Genomic DNA, 18,272 nt, shown 5'->3' on the forward strand with positions numbered 1-18,272 from the left:
CTGTGGAATGGTAGGGGGGAGCCTGCCTCTCCTTGCTCTCCTGCTGCTTGTGGGTATGTTCATTTTTGCTTTGCAGGCCGATCTGTTTTTTTTTAGTTATTTCCCTACCCCACCAAAGAAGCTCCAGCACTCCAACAGTGTCATGGAAGAAATTAAACTGGTGAAGCTTTTCTCAGCTTGAAGGTGCGGGAGTAGGAAAAGGTTCTACCTGGCAAGATAGTTTTGCCTGTGGTGCATCTGCAAAAATAAATGGAGGCCAGTACTGGAGAGAGTTGGGTTTGGATTTGAGAAGGTTTGAGCTCAAATTTGAGAAGGTCTAAGTTAAGTTCCCGTTGAGCCATGATGTTCTTTTAAGTGACCTTGGGCTAGTCAGTATTTATCCTCGTCACAAAGTAGCAGCAAGGGTGAACTCCATGTATCCTGGCTTGAACTCCAGTGAGGAAGGATGGTATATTAATAAGTCAATCTTCACACACCTACACAGTGCTTCAACATTATTGTCCTGGTATAGTTATACCTGTAACTCCAGGGAAGTATCCTTGCAATAAGAGTGGCTTCAAGTTCACAGTTGCTCAGAGATCCATGTCTCGCCTACAGCATCTCTTTGTACACCCATCATAAACATTTGTTTAGTGCAGTATATTTTATTTTGTTGTAATTACATTTTTTTAAATGTTATAATATAAAGGTAAAGGTAAGGTAAAGGTACCCCTGCCTGTACGGGCCAGTCTTGACAGACTCTAGGGTTGTGTGCTCATCTCACTCTAGAGGCCGGGAGCCAGCGCTGTCTGCAGACACTTCCGGGTCATGTGGCCAGCGTGACAAGCTGCTCTGGCGAACCAGCACCAGAGCCGCACATGGAAACGCCGTTTACCTTCCCGCTATTTATCTACTTGCACTTAAGGGTGCTTTCGAACTGCTAGGTGGGCAGGAGCTGGGACCGAACGACGGGAGCTTACCCCGCCGCGGGGATTCGAACCGCCAACCATGCGATCGGCAAGTCCTAGGCGCTGAGGTTTTACCCACAGCGCCACCCACGTCCCTTATAATGTTATAATATACTACACTAAAATTGCAATTCTGACCACACTTAGAAAGAAAGGAAAGAGTTCCATTGGGTTCCATGGCATAGGATTGGGTTATAAGTTACCTTACTTTCTTTGTCAGAATGTTAGCTTTCCTTTGTATCCTACCGATGAAGAGATGATGTAATTTAGACAATTCTATAGTACAGGCAACAACCAATTTATGCACCCGAACCTGGAAGTGACTTTAAAAATGGCTCTAAAAGAGCCCCAAAAGGGCATGAAAACAGCACCTAGCAATCCCACGAGTTTGTAAGTGCAATCCCAGGAGTCCTTGCACCAATTGTTGAGGCTTGGGGAGAGTTGGTGTTTGAGCAAGGAGGTTTGGAGGGAGCGATTGTGGTGAAATTTGGTGTCTGGTAAGTGCTACTGTTTTTTCAAAGGGGTTTTCAAGGGTTTCTAGAAGTTTAGAGGGTGCTTGCAGGTTTTCCCCAGTGGTGTTTCAAATATACGCAATTTCACTTAAATGTGTGGTGCCTCGGAACGTAACTCCTGCGTAAATGGAGAGTTGCCTTTATACTTTTTTTTCTCAGACCACGCAGAGATCTGCTTCTCTGGTTTGCGGCTAGTCGGAAGTAAACCAGGCTACTTTGAATTCAGATTATAGATATCAAAGTGCATGTCATGTACATGTTGCATTATCAGTGAACTATGGTGGATATAAATTCTCCTTTAAAAAAATGTGAGCTGAGGCCAGTTCCTATTGCATATATTCCAAAGAGTTCTGTATCTGAATACAAACATAATAAGTGCTATTCATTTATTTGCTTTATAGGTTGGTATCTAAGTAAAAATGTCCAGGTTAGTTAATGGCAAGAGATAATTTGTCCCACTGTGGCTAAAGAGTAATGGGAAGAATAAACCTTTGAAATGTTGCCTCCCCTTTTTATGCCAAGACATATACTACTATTGTTTACAATCACTGTGTGAACCATTCATTAAGCTTCATGGCTATTCCGGTCCTATTCAAGCAAACATGTATGAACCGACAAAACACCTGCAAGCGAACACCATGAATATATTGTTTTTAAGCATCCAAAAGTATGCAGGATGGTTAATGAAGGCAAGTAAAGGCACAGTTTCTGCCCCTGAGGAGCATACAGTTGTCATTGAAACATGGTATAGCAATAAATACACCAACAGAATAGGGTCTGCTGTGGAGCAGAATAAGTCTTTCTGAGACATCATCAGTACACCATTGACACTGTAAGCTTGCATAGTGTGATGCACACTCACTTCAAGGGTTCACCTAAATTAAGGTGAGACATGGATCTCTGAGCAACCCATAGACATGCCTGCAGGTAATCTTCAGGGAGGACACATTTGCTCACACGCACAAATTGTGGTCTCCTTTAGAGGAAGATGTGGGATATAAATTTAATAAAACAATTTGTACACAAGTCAGCTTCCTGGAGCAGAGATAGGCACAGTTGCTTCAATCATGTGACAAGAGCTCAAATATGTTCAGATCTGTTTCACATTATTTCCAAATGCACAATTTATATATACATGATCTAGGATTGGTTTGGCCACCACCATATCTGAATGACTCAAAAGTTGTCCTCTAAATTAAACAAATGGCAGCCTTCCGCAACTTGGTGTCCTCTAAGTTGTTGGACAATGACTCCCGTTATGCCTGACCTTTGCCATGCTCTCTAGGGCTGAGGAGAACAGGAGTCCAACAAAATATGTAGGGCACCAGGTTAGCTCCATCTACACGGTAAAGCTGGGTTGCTGCCTCATAGACTTACTTGGAGAAGTCCATGAAGTGAGCTTGCACAGAACCAAGTGTGTGCTGCAGGCCCCATTCCCTTGCTGTCCTCATCTGTAGCGTTACTATCACAGAACAACTTACATTATTTCAGCTTCTCTGCATGTCCTGCAATCTACCACACTTCTTTTGCAAGCTACCCTTCCAACAGTGGTAGTCACATTGGTTGTAGAGCCCCAACACGGCACCTCTCCTTTCCCAATGGAGCCCAATTCCCAGCCATTCACTCATCAGCCAATTATTTCTGTGACACCTCAGCCACCCACATTCCCTACTTTTTTATTTGACTCAGTGCTCTGCACGGAATAGTGGGGTAGAGAACATTTTTCAGCCTGAAGGCCACATTTTCTCATGGGCAACCTTCTTGGAGGTGCATGTCAGTGGTGGCTGTGGCAACAAATTATTATTATTATTATTATTATTATTATTATTATTATTATTATTAGCCTGACCATCTGCCTGGGTTGCCCCAGCCACTCTGGACAGCTTCGAACATAATAAAAACACAGCAAAACATTGAGCATTAAAAACTTCCCCATACAGAGTTGCCTTTGGAGAGTTGTATAGTTGTTTATCTGTTTGCATTTGATGTGAGGGCATGGCCCAGGTTGGGTGCCACTACTGAGAAAGCCCTCTGCCTAGTTTCCTGTGACTCTTAGCTCTGTACCGTAGGCTACAGTCCAGTCATGCAAAGGTCAGAGGTACCTGCATGTACAACTCCTCATCCAGGCAAGCAAGGGGCATGATTACAGTTCAGAGACACATTCCAACCAAGCAAAAGAACTGGAGGAAGGTGCAGTGAAAGGTGTGGTCAAATAGCAAGGCCTGGAGGGCTGCAGTTGACCCCAGGCCCGAGGTTCCCCACCCCTGCTGTACTGGGACTAGGTCTGTGCCAACTCAGTGTTGTTCAGTTTTGGATGTTTTCCTCCACTCCCTTGCGCTGGGCTCAATAAATCCTAAGAACACACCCTGTTTTTGCATCTATGGCACAAACAGCAACTGACAATCCTGCAAAGATAGGAGGGGATGCAAATATCTTTAGAATTTACCCAGTGACTCCTCAGTAGGATAGATTCAAGTGAGGTAGTGGATGTGGGAAATCCCCTCTCTTTAAAACTCCCACCAAATTGATACAAATCCTTCTCCTTCATTAGAGTCAGCCCCCATGTGATGGAAAGGGAGTGAGTGGGTGTGAAGCCTTCCTTCCCCTAGCTGTCCCATTGTTATCCGGGCCATAAAGGGAAGCGGTTGGAGATGTGGGCTGCACTGCGGTTGTATAGACGCAGCCGGTTGTATTTCTTCCCAAAGCAGTAAACATTTGTCTTTCCTTGATGGATCGTGTAATCTAGGTTTGAAAGGAAACGTGTCCCCGTGCCATTTGGCCCAATCCTACTTGGCGTACTCATCCCTTGGCACGTACAGGCACATGCTCGCACATACGCATTGTCACTTGGATCTGGGATTAGGTTGCAGAAATTCCATCCCCTGACAAGACATGTATCCCCTTGCAGAGGACAGCACCTGCCTGCTAGGAAATCCCTGTATGCTAGAGGAGCAGACAAAGTACCAGAGCAATTAAGAGTGTGTGAAGGTTGCTCAGATGAGGCGGCACCCGAAACAGCAAAGCAGAGTGTACGTGTGTCTTCCTCTCCATCAGCTGATGTGTGGGACTAGGAGAGAATGACGTTTCCAAGACTCACCAAAAGTGCATCATGCTGATGGGGGAAATCCCTCCAGTTTGCATTTATCTGAAGACCTGCCATTGTATGAAGGATAGCTGGGAGTAAAGGTCCTCTGGTCATCTTGGTTGGTGAGGACCGAGGGTTAGAATGTCAAAGGTGAACCAATACGAGAGAGAGAGAGAGAGAGAGAGAGAGAGAGAGAGAGAGAGAGAGAGAGAGAGAGAGAATCCAAACGGAAGAATTCTTATTTTACAAGACCATCTTTAAAATGGCATTTCTCTCTCCATGAAGAACAGACTTCTTCAGGGAGAGGATTTCACTGACATATGAAAGGGAGACAGTTTGCCAGGTTCGCAGAGGTGACCACCCATTGCTGGGTGTGGCAACAGAAGGGTTAAAAGGCATTTCCCCCAAATGCGGAAGCCATGGCCTTTGGGGGTTAAGTCAGCTTGTGTATCTCTTGCTAGGTTCTGCTGGGACTCGTTGATGTTGCTCCACGCTGAGGAATGTCACGGTGCTTCCCCACCACCACCCCAAGCACAATTTTGAGAAATAACATCTTCAAAAAAAGTTTAAAATCTGCTTTGCTCTTCCAGTCCTCCAGGTGTGCAGAATGCACCCCACCCTGGTACAGCACAGAGCTGCAGCAGTTAATCACTTGTAAGGCACAGGTTTCCAAAAGCCCGGCTGGGACCTTGTGGGTGGGCTGCCAGGTTGGCAAAAGTGAGGGTATCAACCTGGCATTGCCTGGATCACATTTTCCAGATTGTCAGTTTAGGGTCCCCCCTCCCACTCACTTCACGCTATCATTTTGTTTCCTATGAGGAAAGGAAATGTTTTGGCTTAAAGACAATCCACTCCTTTCCAAAACATAGCAGGAAGATATAGTAGCTCAAGGGACAGGTTGAACTGCAAAGCTGGGAGCTTGGATCTGTTTAGAGGTGAACTAAACAGCCTTAAGGGAGGAGAGGAGCCAGTGCCAAGAGGGCATGTATGGCTTTTGTCTCTCTTTCTGTTCCTTAATGAGGTAGGCCAGGAGGAGTTCCTTGAATTGCTCTTATTTCATGGCACAAAAGAAACAAACTGGGAGCAAGGGAAGGTGTTAGAGTTTTCCCCTGCAGTTTGCAAACCAGAAGGCGACCTTTTCAATCTCATCTTCCATGACACTGGCCTGACACTCTAGATACTCAGAATGACTTTTCAAATAAAACGGAACGCAGACATGCACTTGGTGTTCCTCTCTGAGCCTTGAGAAGTTCTTCCTTCTGCTACCACCCCCAGACTCCAGTTTCACAATCTTTGTTTCCTTGGGGCCATGATGTCAGGATGAAATATATTTCCGGCCGGAACCTCAGAATAACCACGAGGAACTACTGAGCTGTAATGGGGCTGCTGTGGGGAGCGCTGTAGAGCTGCATAGCTCATGCCTGCCTTTTTTCATGGGAACTTCCCAGGACTTTGCAGCACTCCCACATTCATATGGATTTGGCAAAAAGGTGTGGCTCCTAAGCCTTCCCTTGATCACAGTCTATTATATCATGCCTGCAGGGTACTAAACTGGCTGCCTTTTCCATTCCTACCTTCACAGACTTCATTATATATGGTCCATGACACTAAAAATGTCAAGGAGGGGGGAAAGTGATTCTGTTCTGGCCCTACTGTTTGATAGAATGAAGCAGCTGCCTTGGGCAGCTAATTTCGGATGTCATGAAAAGGCAGCAAATTTAATTTATTATTGGTGTATTTTACTGCCAGGAAGGGAGATGCTTGGAAGATTTTCTGCCTTGAGTTCCAAAATATTTTGGGTGGCCTTGGGTACTACTCACCTTGGGGGGGGGGGGGAACTACTCTTAAGGCTAAAAGACCAGTAGATGTTGTAGAACAGAAGTGGTTGAAATAATCCAAAGCTATGTGACTCTTTTAGAACTTGGGAAACCAAGATAATCTCTGATTATGATTTTAGATAGGACTGAATTGCACAGATTAGTTGGCAACAAAGAGGGAAGGAAAATAGTCCAAATTTGGAACTTAGCTGCTAAGCAGTCCAAAAGTGCATGGCTCCAGAGTCCTCTTGAGAAACAGAAGGGAATATGCAATGTGTCCCCTGTGATTGGCAGACATTGCAAACTTTGGGACAGGCCTGGATATAGATCAATACTAAGAGACTGGTCTGCTGTAAGGGCCGGTCTTGCCATGAAGGAGGGTGAAGTGATCTGCTTCTGGTAAGCACCATTGTCAAGGGTTGCAGAGGCACGGCAACAGCTCAGTGGTACAGCATTTGTTTTGCATGCAGAAGGTCTAAAGTTCAATCCCAAACAGCTCCAGGTAGGACCAGGAAAAACACTTGAGATGCACTCCTATGCCACTGTTCTCTTGCGCTAGGTGAGGTGATGCAGGCAGCAGCAGGCACATGGTTGCTGAATTTAAGCAGGCTGATGAATGGTGCTGGCAGTGGGAAAGCAGAATGACAGGCATCAGCGCTGGCAAGTGTCTCTGGCAGGCTTCAAGGGAAACAGATATGCTTTGGGAGGGGGCAGTGAATAGAAGATGTGGGCCGGTGAAAGTATAGGCAGCATAATCCTAGGCAGGCCCATGATTGTTGTTTTTTTAAGGGAAGGGAAGAGGCAGAAGAGCTGGGGTCCAGATCCAAAAGACCCAGTGCTCAGCCTCCCTGAGCCACCCGCTGACAACACCCCCAATGTAGGCTTTATAATATTTTAAAGTCTGAATTGGGAGTGTTGTTAGGGGGTGGCTTAGGGAGGCCAAGCACTCTGGTGGAAGGGAGAGGGAGAAAGGAGAGATACTGGTAGATGAAGGTGGGAACTGGTGTCCAAATGGTGCAGTAAGACTTTTCAAAGTGTTGCCTTCAGCATGGCTGGGGGCATGTGGGCTTTGCTTCAGACAGCAGAATGGCTTGGACCAGCACTGCCTGATGCTCTAGCCAGGGCAGCAGAACAGAAACCCTCTTTCCAGACTTCATCCCTGGCTCAAATGCTCAGATCAAGAAGTTTACTGCAGGAACTACCTTGGGTTGTAGAACACACGCTCCGCATCTGGTTCCTGGCATTGTCTTCCGCCCAGCCCAGCCCTCACAAGCAAAGTCCATGAGCCGCTGTTGAAAAAGTGTGTGTGTGTGTGCTCTTGTACTGGCTGTGTGGCTGCTGCCTTGTGACTAGCGACCATAATAAGGCTGTGCCTGCCAGTACATACTGTCCACTGGGGAAACCGTAAGAAGGGAAGGCAAGGCAGACAAAGAGATATAAAAACCGCTGGGCTAGGAATTTGCAGCCTTGCAGCAATGCAAGGCCAGCCCTGAGGCACTTGATAGCCAGCCAGGCAAGAGTCTTCTTTGATCCACAGAGCAGTTAAAAGGAGATCATTAACCTGTTCTGGGCATATACCTTTCCAAAAGCAGAGAAGAAAGTAACTCCAGCTATCCTGATTGGCTCATGGACAGGCTCTGCCTCCTTGTTGCCATTCCACCTTTCTCCCAGCTAATTCTCAGACTCGTGTGCATGAGTGGATTGTTCATTGTTTGCACTGGGCACCTTTCCTTATCAGGCTTATGAATGTCTGCTTGTCTGGAACCTGTATGTATAATTGCCTGCCCACAGCGCCTCTTCTAAACTGGGCTCTGTGACATCAGCTTACTGGGACAGTTTGAAATAAACCAGTTTCCTGTTGATAAGTGTAGAAAGCAGTAAAAGAAGCACCTTAATTCACACATGGAGGCCTTCTGTGCAGACGCACACTCTTGCAGCCCAATCCGAATCATGTTTACTGGGAAAGTACACCTGAGCTCAATGGTACTTTTTGCTAAACAAGTCTTCGTAGAGCTTCAGCCTTCAGAACTGATCCAAAGAGAGAATAAAGAGTCTTTGTGGCCCAAGCCCCTCTGTGAGACAGAGGATAATGTACTTTACAAGCTGGGTGTGTTGACATGCTTTGGTCCTACTGATAACATCTCTGACAAGAAAAACTTGGCACCTAAACCCACCTCTCTGAACAGGGAGTGGAGCTCTAATTCATGTAATCAGTTCTTTTGCATGTTGGCCTCTCATGATCTTCTTTTGCAATTCCTCCAGTAGAGCTTTGATCCATAAACATCCATCCAATTTTCCTTCCTCCCCTGTTCTCACTGGAGCGTATTGCACTTCTCAGTAGCCCTTCAGCATTTGCTCATGTCTCGGAGGTTCCTGAGTTTAAAATAAAGTTCTATATTCCATGTATTAAGTATCAGGAAGCACCAGAGTCATCCAAGTTATTCTCTATTAAGTCACAACTGCTTTTCCTGGCAGGTGCAACACTTTCTACATGTTTGTGTTTATCTGTTTTCCCTGGTTAAGCACACCAATACAGTTCTTGGGGTGTTGAGAGCAGGATATGCAGTATTTCACCATGATATTACTCATGCTATTTCCCCCAGCCACTGATTCCGGAGGGAGATGTGTGTTCTCTGGGCATATCTGCCCCACTGCCAACTGGCTTAACAGTTATTCTCTTTCCTCTGGGGAATCTTAGGAACTGTGGGCTTTTCTGCAGGGCCAGAGATTTCCTACAGAAAATTCTCAGTACCTTACTCCCTGGGTTCTTTGTGGGAAGCCAGGATGGTTTAATTGCTTGTAAGTGAGGGCTGGCTCTTCATTGCCATGATCCTCTTGCAGATATAGATAACACAAACAAACCCACAAATATGCTGCACATTGTCTGACTTACTAGTATAATCCCCAAAATAGATACATGTTCATTATTCCCTCACCATTACAAAGCTTCCTAGTCCTAGGGTCAAAATATCTCCAAAGTTGTTCAGGTGATGGTCGTCCGCCATCACCTTGTGTGTCAGCCTGCCATATACTTTTTGTTGTTGTTGTGTGTGTGGTGTCATTTTTCATGGCTGTGTGGGGATTTGATCCCTGATCTCCCAGGCCCTAGTTCAACACTCTGCTAGGTAAATAAAAGGTAAATGACCCTTGGACGGTTAAGTCCAGTCAAAGGCGACTATGGGGTGCGACGCTCATCTCGCTTTTCAGGCCGAGGGAGCCGGTGTTTGTCCACAGACAGCTTTCTGGGTCATGTGGCCAGCATGACTAAACCACTTCTGGTGCAATGGGACACTGCAGCAGAAACCAGAACACACGGAAGCGTCGTTTACCTTCCCGCTGCAACAGTACCTATTTATCTACTTGCACTAGTCTGCTTTCAAACTGCTACACCACACTAGTCTTGATAGTATTTCAATAGTACTCATTGCTTTTTTAAAAAGTTCCCTTTTCTGGAGTGTCTGCTGTCACTGTTGACCAAAAGACCCCTGATCCCACTGAAAAGAGGGAAACCCTCCCCCCCTTCCAGCTAATGTGAAGCCCTTAACATACTTCTGTTGCACCTTAAAGCTGCATAATAGTGCAGTCTGCGTAACTCTGGTACATAGAAGAATATGCAGTCTCAAATGCTTGGCAATCCAACCATGACTTGAATGTGGTCAGAAGTTGTGTGTGTATGTGTGCGCGCACGCGCTTTTGTAGCATAGAGAAATGTAAAGTTCAATGTTTGTGAAAGACCCTGGGTTACTTTGCACATGCAAACAAGTGTTTGTTGATCCAGGCTTGTTATTTGGAATACTTCTGGTCACTGTGAAGTTGGAAGAGGTCTGTGAAGGATCATGCCTGATATACCTGATTTCTGTTCTCTTCCAGACCTGATGTTATATGTATCCCTGATCATACAGACAAGCCATGGGAAAGTAGTCTTGGGCTGGGAATATGGTTGTATCCAAATAAACACCATACAATTGTTGTATTTCATGATTCTGTGGAGTTCAATTTTGAACCGCAAAGTACTGTGCAAAATCTGTTTAATCCACATGGTATGTCCCTCCAGGCTGCAGCAACAAAACCTTGCAATTCACATCCCAGTTCAACAGTTGTAGCACAATCCCCCCTCCCCCGTCACAAAAGACAATAGGGAGCACAATGAGCCATGAAGAAACATTTATGGAGCAGTATTTTTCCTTATTGTTTCTGCAGTTAGGCTTTAACTAGAGCTGATGCAATATTAGGCAGCCAGGGTTGGGCTTTTAACTTTAGGGGGATTATACAGTATATTGAAAAGCGGGGGGGGGGGGGATGGGACGGGACAGATGACCCTATCTTTTAATTAAAGGTTGCAATTAATTTACTGCATATTTTAATGAAAAACTGTTACTTTGATAGCGAAAAGAAAAGAGTGCAGTTCAATGGAAAAGCACATGCATCTCGTGCAAAGGACTTGGGATCAATTCCCAAAAAGACACCTGTCTGAAACTTTGGATAGCTGCTGCCAGTCAATGTACAGACCTGAGCGATTAATGGTCTGGCTCTATTAATGGTCTGGAAAGTTTCTATGGATACAGAGGGTTATATCTGACTGAATGATACTCAGAGTAGAAACACTGGAATAAGCTAGTCATAACAAAAATCTATTCATTTCAATGGGTCCACTCTGAATATGGCTTAAATCAGATACAACCCAGAGCGTTTTATTTCACAATGGCCACAATCCACCAGTACAAGCCCTAACTGAAATTAATGGGACCCAGTGAAAAGCACTTCCATGTTCTTGCATAGCTCCTGTTCATTTCAGTTTGAGCTTGTGCAGGAGAACCTCGTGGTGAATTGTGTCCAGTGTATTTGAAGAGGCTACATGTGCACACAAATGTTGGGGGAGGGACTGAATTGCCCCCCATTCATCATAACTTTACTTGTGTTTCAACTGACGGATTCCAAAAGTCTGCCCTGGAGATTTTTGTGTGCTTATGTGTGTGTAACAACATCTTGGCAAACACTTGGCACAATTGTAACTGAATACTGGATCGATGTAGGTAATCTCTCCTTGAAAACCTAGATCAATTACCCGTGTCCATCGCCTGCTTACCGTAATCTCCTTCTTGCCTAATCCCTGCTGCATAGTTACTGAATACACAAAGTACCAATTAGCATATCTCATGTTGGCCTCATGCGGATTTCCGTTTTGTGCTATGTGAACTATCTCAAGTTGTGAATGTGACCCATATGCTTTTGGTGTCTGCCACACACATAACATTTGTTCTACAGAACATATCTGTTCTATATGGAGATCCAATATATAGAAACACCTATAGGCTGTTGCATGTGAGAATAATCGCCCAGTTCATATCTAATGCTAAACCAAACTATGGCTTAGCATGAAAAAACAAAATGCAAGTTTCAAGGTCAAAGATTGTGGCGACCGCACTCCTCCCGTGCTACATTGAGCTATGGTTTCATTTGGTGTTACAAACCTGGGCATCTGTTTTGTTCCTCCCAGGCAAACAATGAGTGGCAAACCAAGAGCAAACCTTGGTTATAAACTCATGGTTTGTTTGAAGCAAAAAGAAGAAATCAAGCTGTCAAAGAAAAGTCAACATCCGTTTCTGCGCTTTAAGTTTTAACAGTTCTCATAGCCTCCATATACTGGGTCAACACTATAAAATCAGCAAGGGTTGAAAAAAAGCACCTAGAGAACATCTTCAAACAATTAACTTGATAGCAAGGGGGTGTATAATAAGGTTTTTCCTTTGAAAGGCACTAGAAAGGTGTACATTAAGGCTGGAAAATGGAACTTACTTACAAGAAACTAAGCTCCCCTGAACACGTGGACTTTCATGCCCATGCATAGGATGGTACTGCAAAAAGCTTTTCCTGATGATTTGCCTGTTAACAGACTGCTCAGAATTCATTGGCATGTGATTGTAGAAGTCATCAAGTGTCACACTGTAGAAAGAGAGGGATTTTTTTCATGGATGCTGCAACCTCTGAGGTTTCAGATTCCACCGTTTAGAACAATCTTGTGCACATTTTGTCTCGTCATGTTGCTACTGCTAGTCCCTCTCTCTGTGATACATGTGAAGTAGCTGGTACAAAACTGGCACATGGCACCTATGGTACCCTAACACTTATTTTCTCTCTCTTTATTCTTTGGCAGGGAGACCCCATCCCTGAAGAGATATATGAATTGCTGAGTGACAGCTCATTGCGCTCCATCAGAGACCTTCAGCAGGTCCTTCGGATAGACTCCGTAGGTAAATCTCCTCAACACTGAATGCTTCTCTTCCTTAAACCCCAGTCAAAAGCAACAGTAAGACAAGAACAAATGTAGATATCACCCAACAAGATGCCACTTCGGGCACTCACTCCAGATAAGAAATACGTTGTGTTGTAGAATATTGTTTTGTATACAAATAAGGGCATTCAGATCAAGCCATCCTGCTCACATCTGTTGTGGCCACAGTCTGAACCCCTTCCCATGCCCACCAAATGCGTGAGGGTGAATGGACTGCAAAATGTGTCGGTGAACAGGAGGACAAGACTATCCCATTCATCTTACCATTTCCTGCTCACATTTCCCCCCCAGCGTGTCTGTGGGTCATTTACACTACCTTAACTGCTAACTCCATCTGGGTTGCTGAATCCCTTTCCACACAGCTCACAAAGTGAGTGTGTGGCAACATATCCACAGGACAGTCGTGTACCCTGCTTACATCTCTGTCCTGGGCATCTGATCTATGCCCAGTGGATCTCCTAGGAAATGTGCATGATGGAAACAACAAAAATGGGGGACATAGGAAGCTGGCTTATGACTCAGGCCGTTAGTCCATCTAACTCAGCATTGTCTACACTGATTGGCAGTGGCTCCCAGGGTTTCAGGCAGGAGGATCTCCCAGCCCTATTTGGAGATGCTGGGGATTGAATTTGGGAACTTCTGCATGCAAGGCAGATCCTCTACCACTGAGCTACAGCCCTTCCCCTAAGGTTGGGTGCATGGGCCAAAAAATGGAAAGGTTGAATGTATGGGCAAATAAATGACTGGGATCATAATCCTTCCATGCAACTGATCCAGTCACTGCTTCCTCATCCTGCTTGCCCATCATCTCAAGCGGTGAAAGAAATCAAACAGGAATACATGTGTGGCCCTTTCATAGAGCCATGCATTCCTCCAGTCCAGAGCCACAAGCGAGGATGAGGTGCAGCCCCCTTGCCATAGTGGCAGGAATGTAATTCTACCAGCTGGAAGTCCTGCAAGAAGCCTGGGAACTCTAGGAAGATTATGCTAGTTGCAGCACAATCTATATGGAAAGCAGAAGAGGAGACAGCTCCACTGCTCCCAGACAAGTCTGAGCAGGAGGTGGAACCGGACCTAGGGCGCTATGGGATATATGCCCTTTTCAGCCCATTATACCTCATGTACAATGTATCATGTGAGATGGCTACCTGCCCAAGGTACTCCAAGTGTATGCGAGGTGAGGAGTGGGGACCCATCACAGCTCCCTCCCACATGTGCGCTTGGCAGTGAAAATGCATGAAGCTCTCACATATGTTTGGTGCCAATGCAGCGTACCTGTAAATTATGTAATGTTTGAAGCTGCCCTTTGCTAAAGGATTAGCACAGTTGCAAAAAATAAAAAAGGAAAGAAAGAAAGAAAACTCCTCTGGGAAATTACATTGCATGATGACTGTATACATGGAAATATTGTGGCATGTAACAGCAGAGGAGTCCTGGCTCCTAGCTGCTGAACTCTTCTCTCCCTCCCCCCTCTTTCTGTTTTCTGAGAAACTTTAGCTCAACAGTATTCACTAGGAATTGCCAAAGGCAAATCTAGATGAAGGAAACGTTTAATAGGGCGGCAAGTGTAATAAAACATACCTCTCTTAGAGATAAACATTTTGAAACACAGCTTAACATGTAACCTATTGAATAAAATATGGCTCATGCAGACTTAACAAATATAGCTGTTGCTATGTGGCTCTTTTGAACAAACGCCACACAGATGCCACCTCCACCCGGCATGCTCTTTCTTTCTTTCTTTCTTTCTTTCTTTCTTTCTTTCTTTCTTTCTTTTCATCGCTTGTCTCCTTCTCTTCCATGCCTTCATAGCTGCTGTAGGAGAGCAGCCAAGAGCATGAGCTGTGAGCCAATAAATCTTAAATTTAAAATTAGCCTCAGCTGTGGACTTGCTAGAAGGGCCTTAGGAAACCCAAGTATTTAGCAGAATGTAAGAAGAGCCTACTGGATCAGGCCACTGACCCATCTAGTCTAGCATCCTGTTCTCACAGTGGCCAACCTATGGGAAGCCCACAAACAAGAGCCAAGTGCAAGAGCCCTCACCCACTCCTGCACTTTCCAGCAACTGCTCCTGATCACGATCACATCCATGCCACACATTTAAAGCAAGTGGCTTCCCCCAAAGAACCCTGGGAACTGTAGTGTACCCCACACACTGCTGCAATTTCCAGCACCCCTAACAAACTACAGTTCCCATGATTCTTTGGGGGAAGCCATGTGTTTTATATGCATGTTGCGGATGTGATCTGCCTCACTTTTCTAATCAGTAATCTGTGAATCATTGTGGGCTTCCACAAAAGGTGGTTGCTAGGATTAATGAAGTGCTATTAATGCAGTTCTAAGCACTCTTCTGTGGAGGGGAGAGCCCTACTGAACTCAGAGGCATTCACTTCTGAATAAGTTTGTTGTCTTAACCTCACTTATCTGGGAGCAAGTCCCATTGAATTCTGTTAAGTCTGAGTAGACTTGGTTAGTATAGCTCCACATGCATTATGATTACTTTCAATTCTGCATAAGTAGGCACCGCTCTTAGGTCAAAATGCATTTAAGGCTACCGTAGTTTAAACATGGACCCACATGCAAGCTGGGATGTGACTGCAAGGGTGTGGCAGGCGTGAAGTGGATACAGGAGGTGCAAAGGAACATTAAGAAATACCCTCAAGGCTCAGCTAGCTAATGAGTAGCTCTGTTTTTATTTTTAACAAGATTTCTCCTTTCCCTCCAGAATTATTATTAGCACTTAAAAACAACTACACACACACAAACAAACAAACAAACAAACCCCACACTGTGTTTCTTTTAGATTAGGGCAAAGGTCTCCAGGAGTCTGGGAACTGCATCAGTTTCTGCACTAGAAAAATCTATAGCCTTCCATGATTCATAGTGCAATTAGAGCTGCCCTGTCTCATTTTTAGAATCCTGCTCTTTTCTCCCCTGTGGAAAGAAGAAATGAGCAACATAAGGCAGCTGGGGGAGAGCAGATTTGCTGCTTTATCATGGTGCCTGGATAATGGATTTTTTTTTTCTGGCTTTGTGGTGGGACTCTGGGGATACCTGCCCACATGACTGAGGTCACCCAGCAGCGGCTGGACCAAGAGGTTTTTGGCACGTGCAGGAATGTGAGCACACGTCATGGCCACCGGGTTGGCCCTGGAATGTATTTATAAACGTTTTCTTCAGAGTGAATTCCATTCTACTATAGCCTTTTTGCTCCCGCCTGTCCTCCCTGCCCGCCACCTGCCCCCCTCCCAGCCCCCGGCCTTCTCTCTTGTGTTTGACTGTTTGTAGCTTTGTAATCTTTGCCGAGACACTATCTACGGGGGAACAGAATTTCCTGCTTTTGTTTCCTATGCCAATCGGACCACTGGCGCGCTCTCAAAAGCATTCCCGCTCCCTTTCAAAAATGCCCGAGAGTGGAGGAGGGAAAGGCAGAGGGAGGGCACCAGCTGTGCTCTGCTATTGTTTCCCTTAGAGAAAAGCGGCTAGTCTCCCCCCCCCCCCTTTGGATTCCACAAAGCCGTACAATAGCATGGCTTCCAAAATTAGCAGCACTGGCTTTTCCAAGGCTGGGCGTGCTCTCCCCATCAGTAGTAGCTGCACTGCCCATATATTGAGGCGAAGGGTACCCTTGGGGGAAAGGGGGGGGTGGGGTCGAGGGGAGAACTCTGTTTTTCAATAGAAGATTTGTTTCAAGTCAACAGCGCGGCTATTTTTTCCTTGTCTGCTTAACCTTTGCGCAAATGCAACCCCCACCCTAACCTGATAAAATCCCAGAGAAGGGGGGGATGAAAGAGGGTCAGGGAAGAGCCTAGCAGGCCCCAACGCGTGAATAAGAGATACAGTTTTGTTCCAGTGACTAATCTTTCACATTCCCTTGGGAAGTGGGGTGTTGCCTGTGAGAAGCCCGAAAGCAGATCAGCACTTGCCCCACTTGTGATTTGCGCTGCCTGACAGTGCAGCAGAACCTATGCATTTGTCTCCTCCATGCATCTGTCCAACCCTCTTTTAAAGGGACCCCTGACCATTAGGTCCAGTCGTGGCCAACTCTGGGGTTGCGGCGCTCAGCTCGCTTTATCGGCCGAGGGAGCCAGCGTACAGCTTCCGGGTCATGTGGCCAGCATGACTAAGCCGCTTCTGGTGAACCAGAGCAGCGCACGGAAACGCCGTTTACCTTCCTGCCGGAGCGGTCCCTATTTATCTACTTGCACTTTGACGTGCTTTTGAACTGCTAGGTGGGCAGAAGCAGGGACCAAACTACAGGAGCTCACCCCGTCACGGGGATTCGAACCGCCAGCCTTCTGATCGGCAAGTCCTAGGCTCTGTGGTTTAGACCACAGCGCCACCCGCGTCCCTATAATCCTCTTTTAAACTCATCCAAATTTCTTGAGGGAGTGAGTTCCATAGTTTAAGGATGTGCTGTGTGAAAGTACTTTCTTTTGTCTGTCCTGCATCTCCCAACATTTAATTTCATTGGCTGTCCTCAAGTTCTAGTGTTGCACAAGAGGGAGAGAAATACTTGTTTTATTTATATCCCCTGCCTTTCTTACGTCACATAACCCAAAGCCGTATGCATGTAGTTCCCAGGAGGTTTCTCATTCAAGCACTCACCAGACCCTGACCTGCTTAGCTTCCGCAAGGTGGTTAATCTCACACCCCTTCACGCCATCCCCTGGGATACTGATGTTGAATCCCATGTAGAAAAATTGTGGCTGTGGTTCGTTTGACCATAAAGATGTCTGCTGGTGGTCTGTGTGTGTGTGGAAAGCTTGTTTTCATCCTCTATGTTCCATAGACAAGCACAGGCCATCAGTTCCCTGAGCCTCACAATCCGCATGAATCCCATAATATTGGCACCTGTCCTTCTTCCCCTTACAAAGCGAGTAGTTCAAACAAGGAAAGACCTGCAGCTGAGCAGGATCTATCATCAAAAATTGCCATTGTTCTAGACTCTAGAGGGACTGGTAGCTCCAGGGAAAGTCTAGGAGGTGTGACGGGAATTGCTCTATCCAGCATTTCCTATGGGAAAACACATGGGTGTGCTCATAGGGAACTGAATTGAAAGCTGGCAGGCCTTTCCATCTCTTGCAGGCTACCCTCAGTGCCTAAAATTTAACATATGCTTGTGTTAGGAATAATGAGGTCCAAGGTACCAAGTACACTAGTAAGCTTATTCATGTCTACCACTACAGCAACGAGAATCCTATACGCACCAAGAGATTAGTACCTACAAAGAAGGAGCAGCAGATGAAATGAATGGTATATCCAGAATTAGCAAGCTTAACCACCAAAATTAGAGAGCAAGAAGAGAAAAGTTTTAAAGAGGAACGGAAGCCATTTGTAGACTACCTAAAAAACATCGTGAAAATGTTAGAACTTTAGTCAGTTTGGAGTAAGCTCAGCAGTTGTAGTTTATAATGAGAAGAATTTGAATGTTTCAATAGTTAGAAAAAACGGAATATGCAGCAGGAATGGGAAACTTTAGGGAGTCATGGAATGATGGACAGGAAATTGATGGAACAGAATTATGGATGGAGGTAATGTATCTATTCCCCCCCCCCTTTTATTCTTCTGTTTCTTTCCTTTTTTCTTTTAATCTTCAGTTCTATATTTTGTGAATAT

The 18,272-nt window shown here is 45.4% G+C and overlaps 1 protein-coding gene across 4 annotated transcripts in view; it reads left to right on the forward strand.

Moving 5' to 3' along the window:
* PDGFB (platelet derived growth factor subunit B) overlaps nt 1–18,272 on the forward strand; it is a 44,809-nt gene that overhangs the window by 15,649 nt on the left and 10,888 nt on the right. For all 4 annotated transcript variants that reach the window (XM_028745908.2, XM_028745906.2, XM_028745907.2 and 1 more), the window contains exon 2: nt 12,516–12,612. In XM_028745908.2, coding sequence (XP_028601741.2) covers nt 12,516–12,612 — 97 coding nt within the window. The remainder of the gene's footprint in view (nt 1–12,515; nt 12,613–18,272) is intronic.

Source organism: Podarcis muralis, chromosome 10 (assembly GCF_964188315.1).
Source record: "Podarcis muralis chromosome 10, rPodMur119.hap1.1, whole genome shotgun sequence".
NCBI classification, from domain to species: Eukaryota; Metazoa; Chordata; class Lepidosauria; order Squamata; family Lacertidae; genus Podarcis; species Podarcis muralis.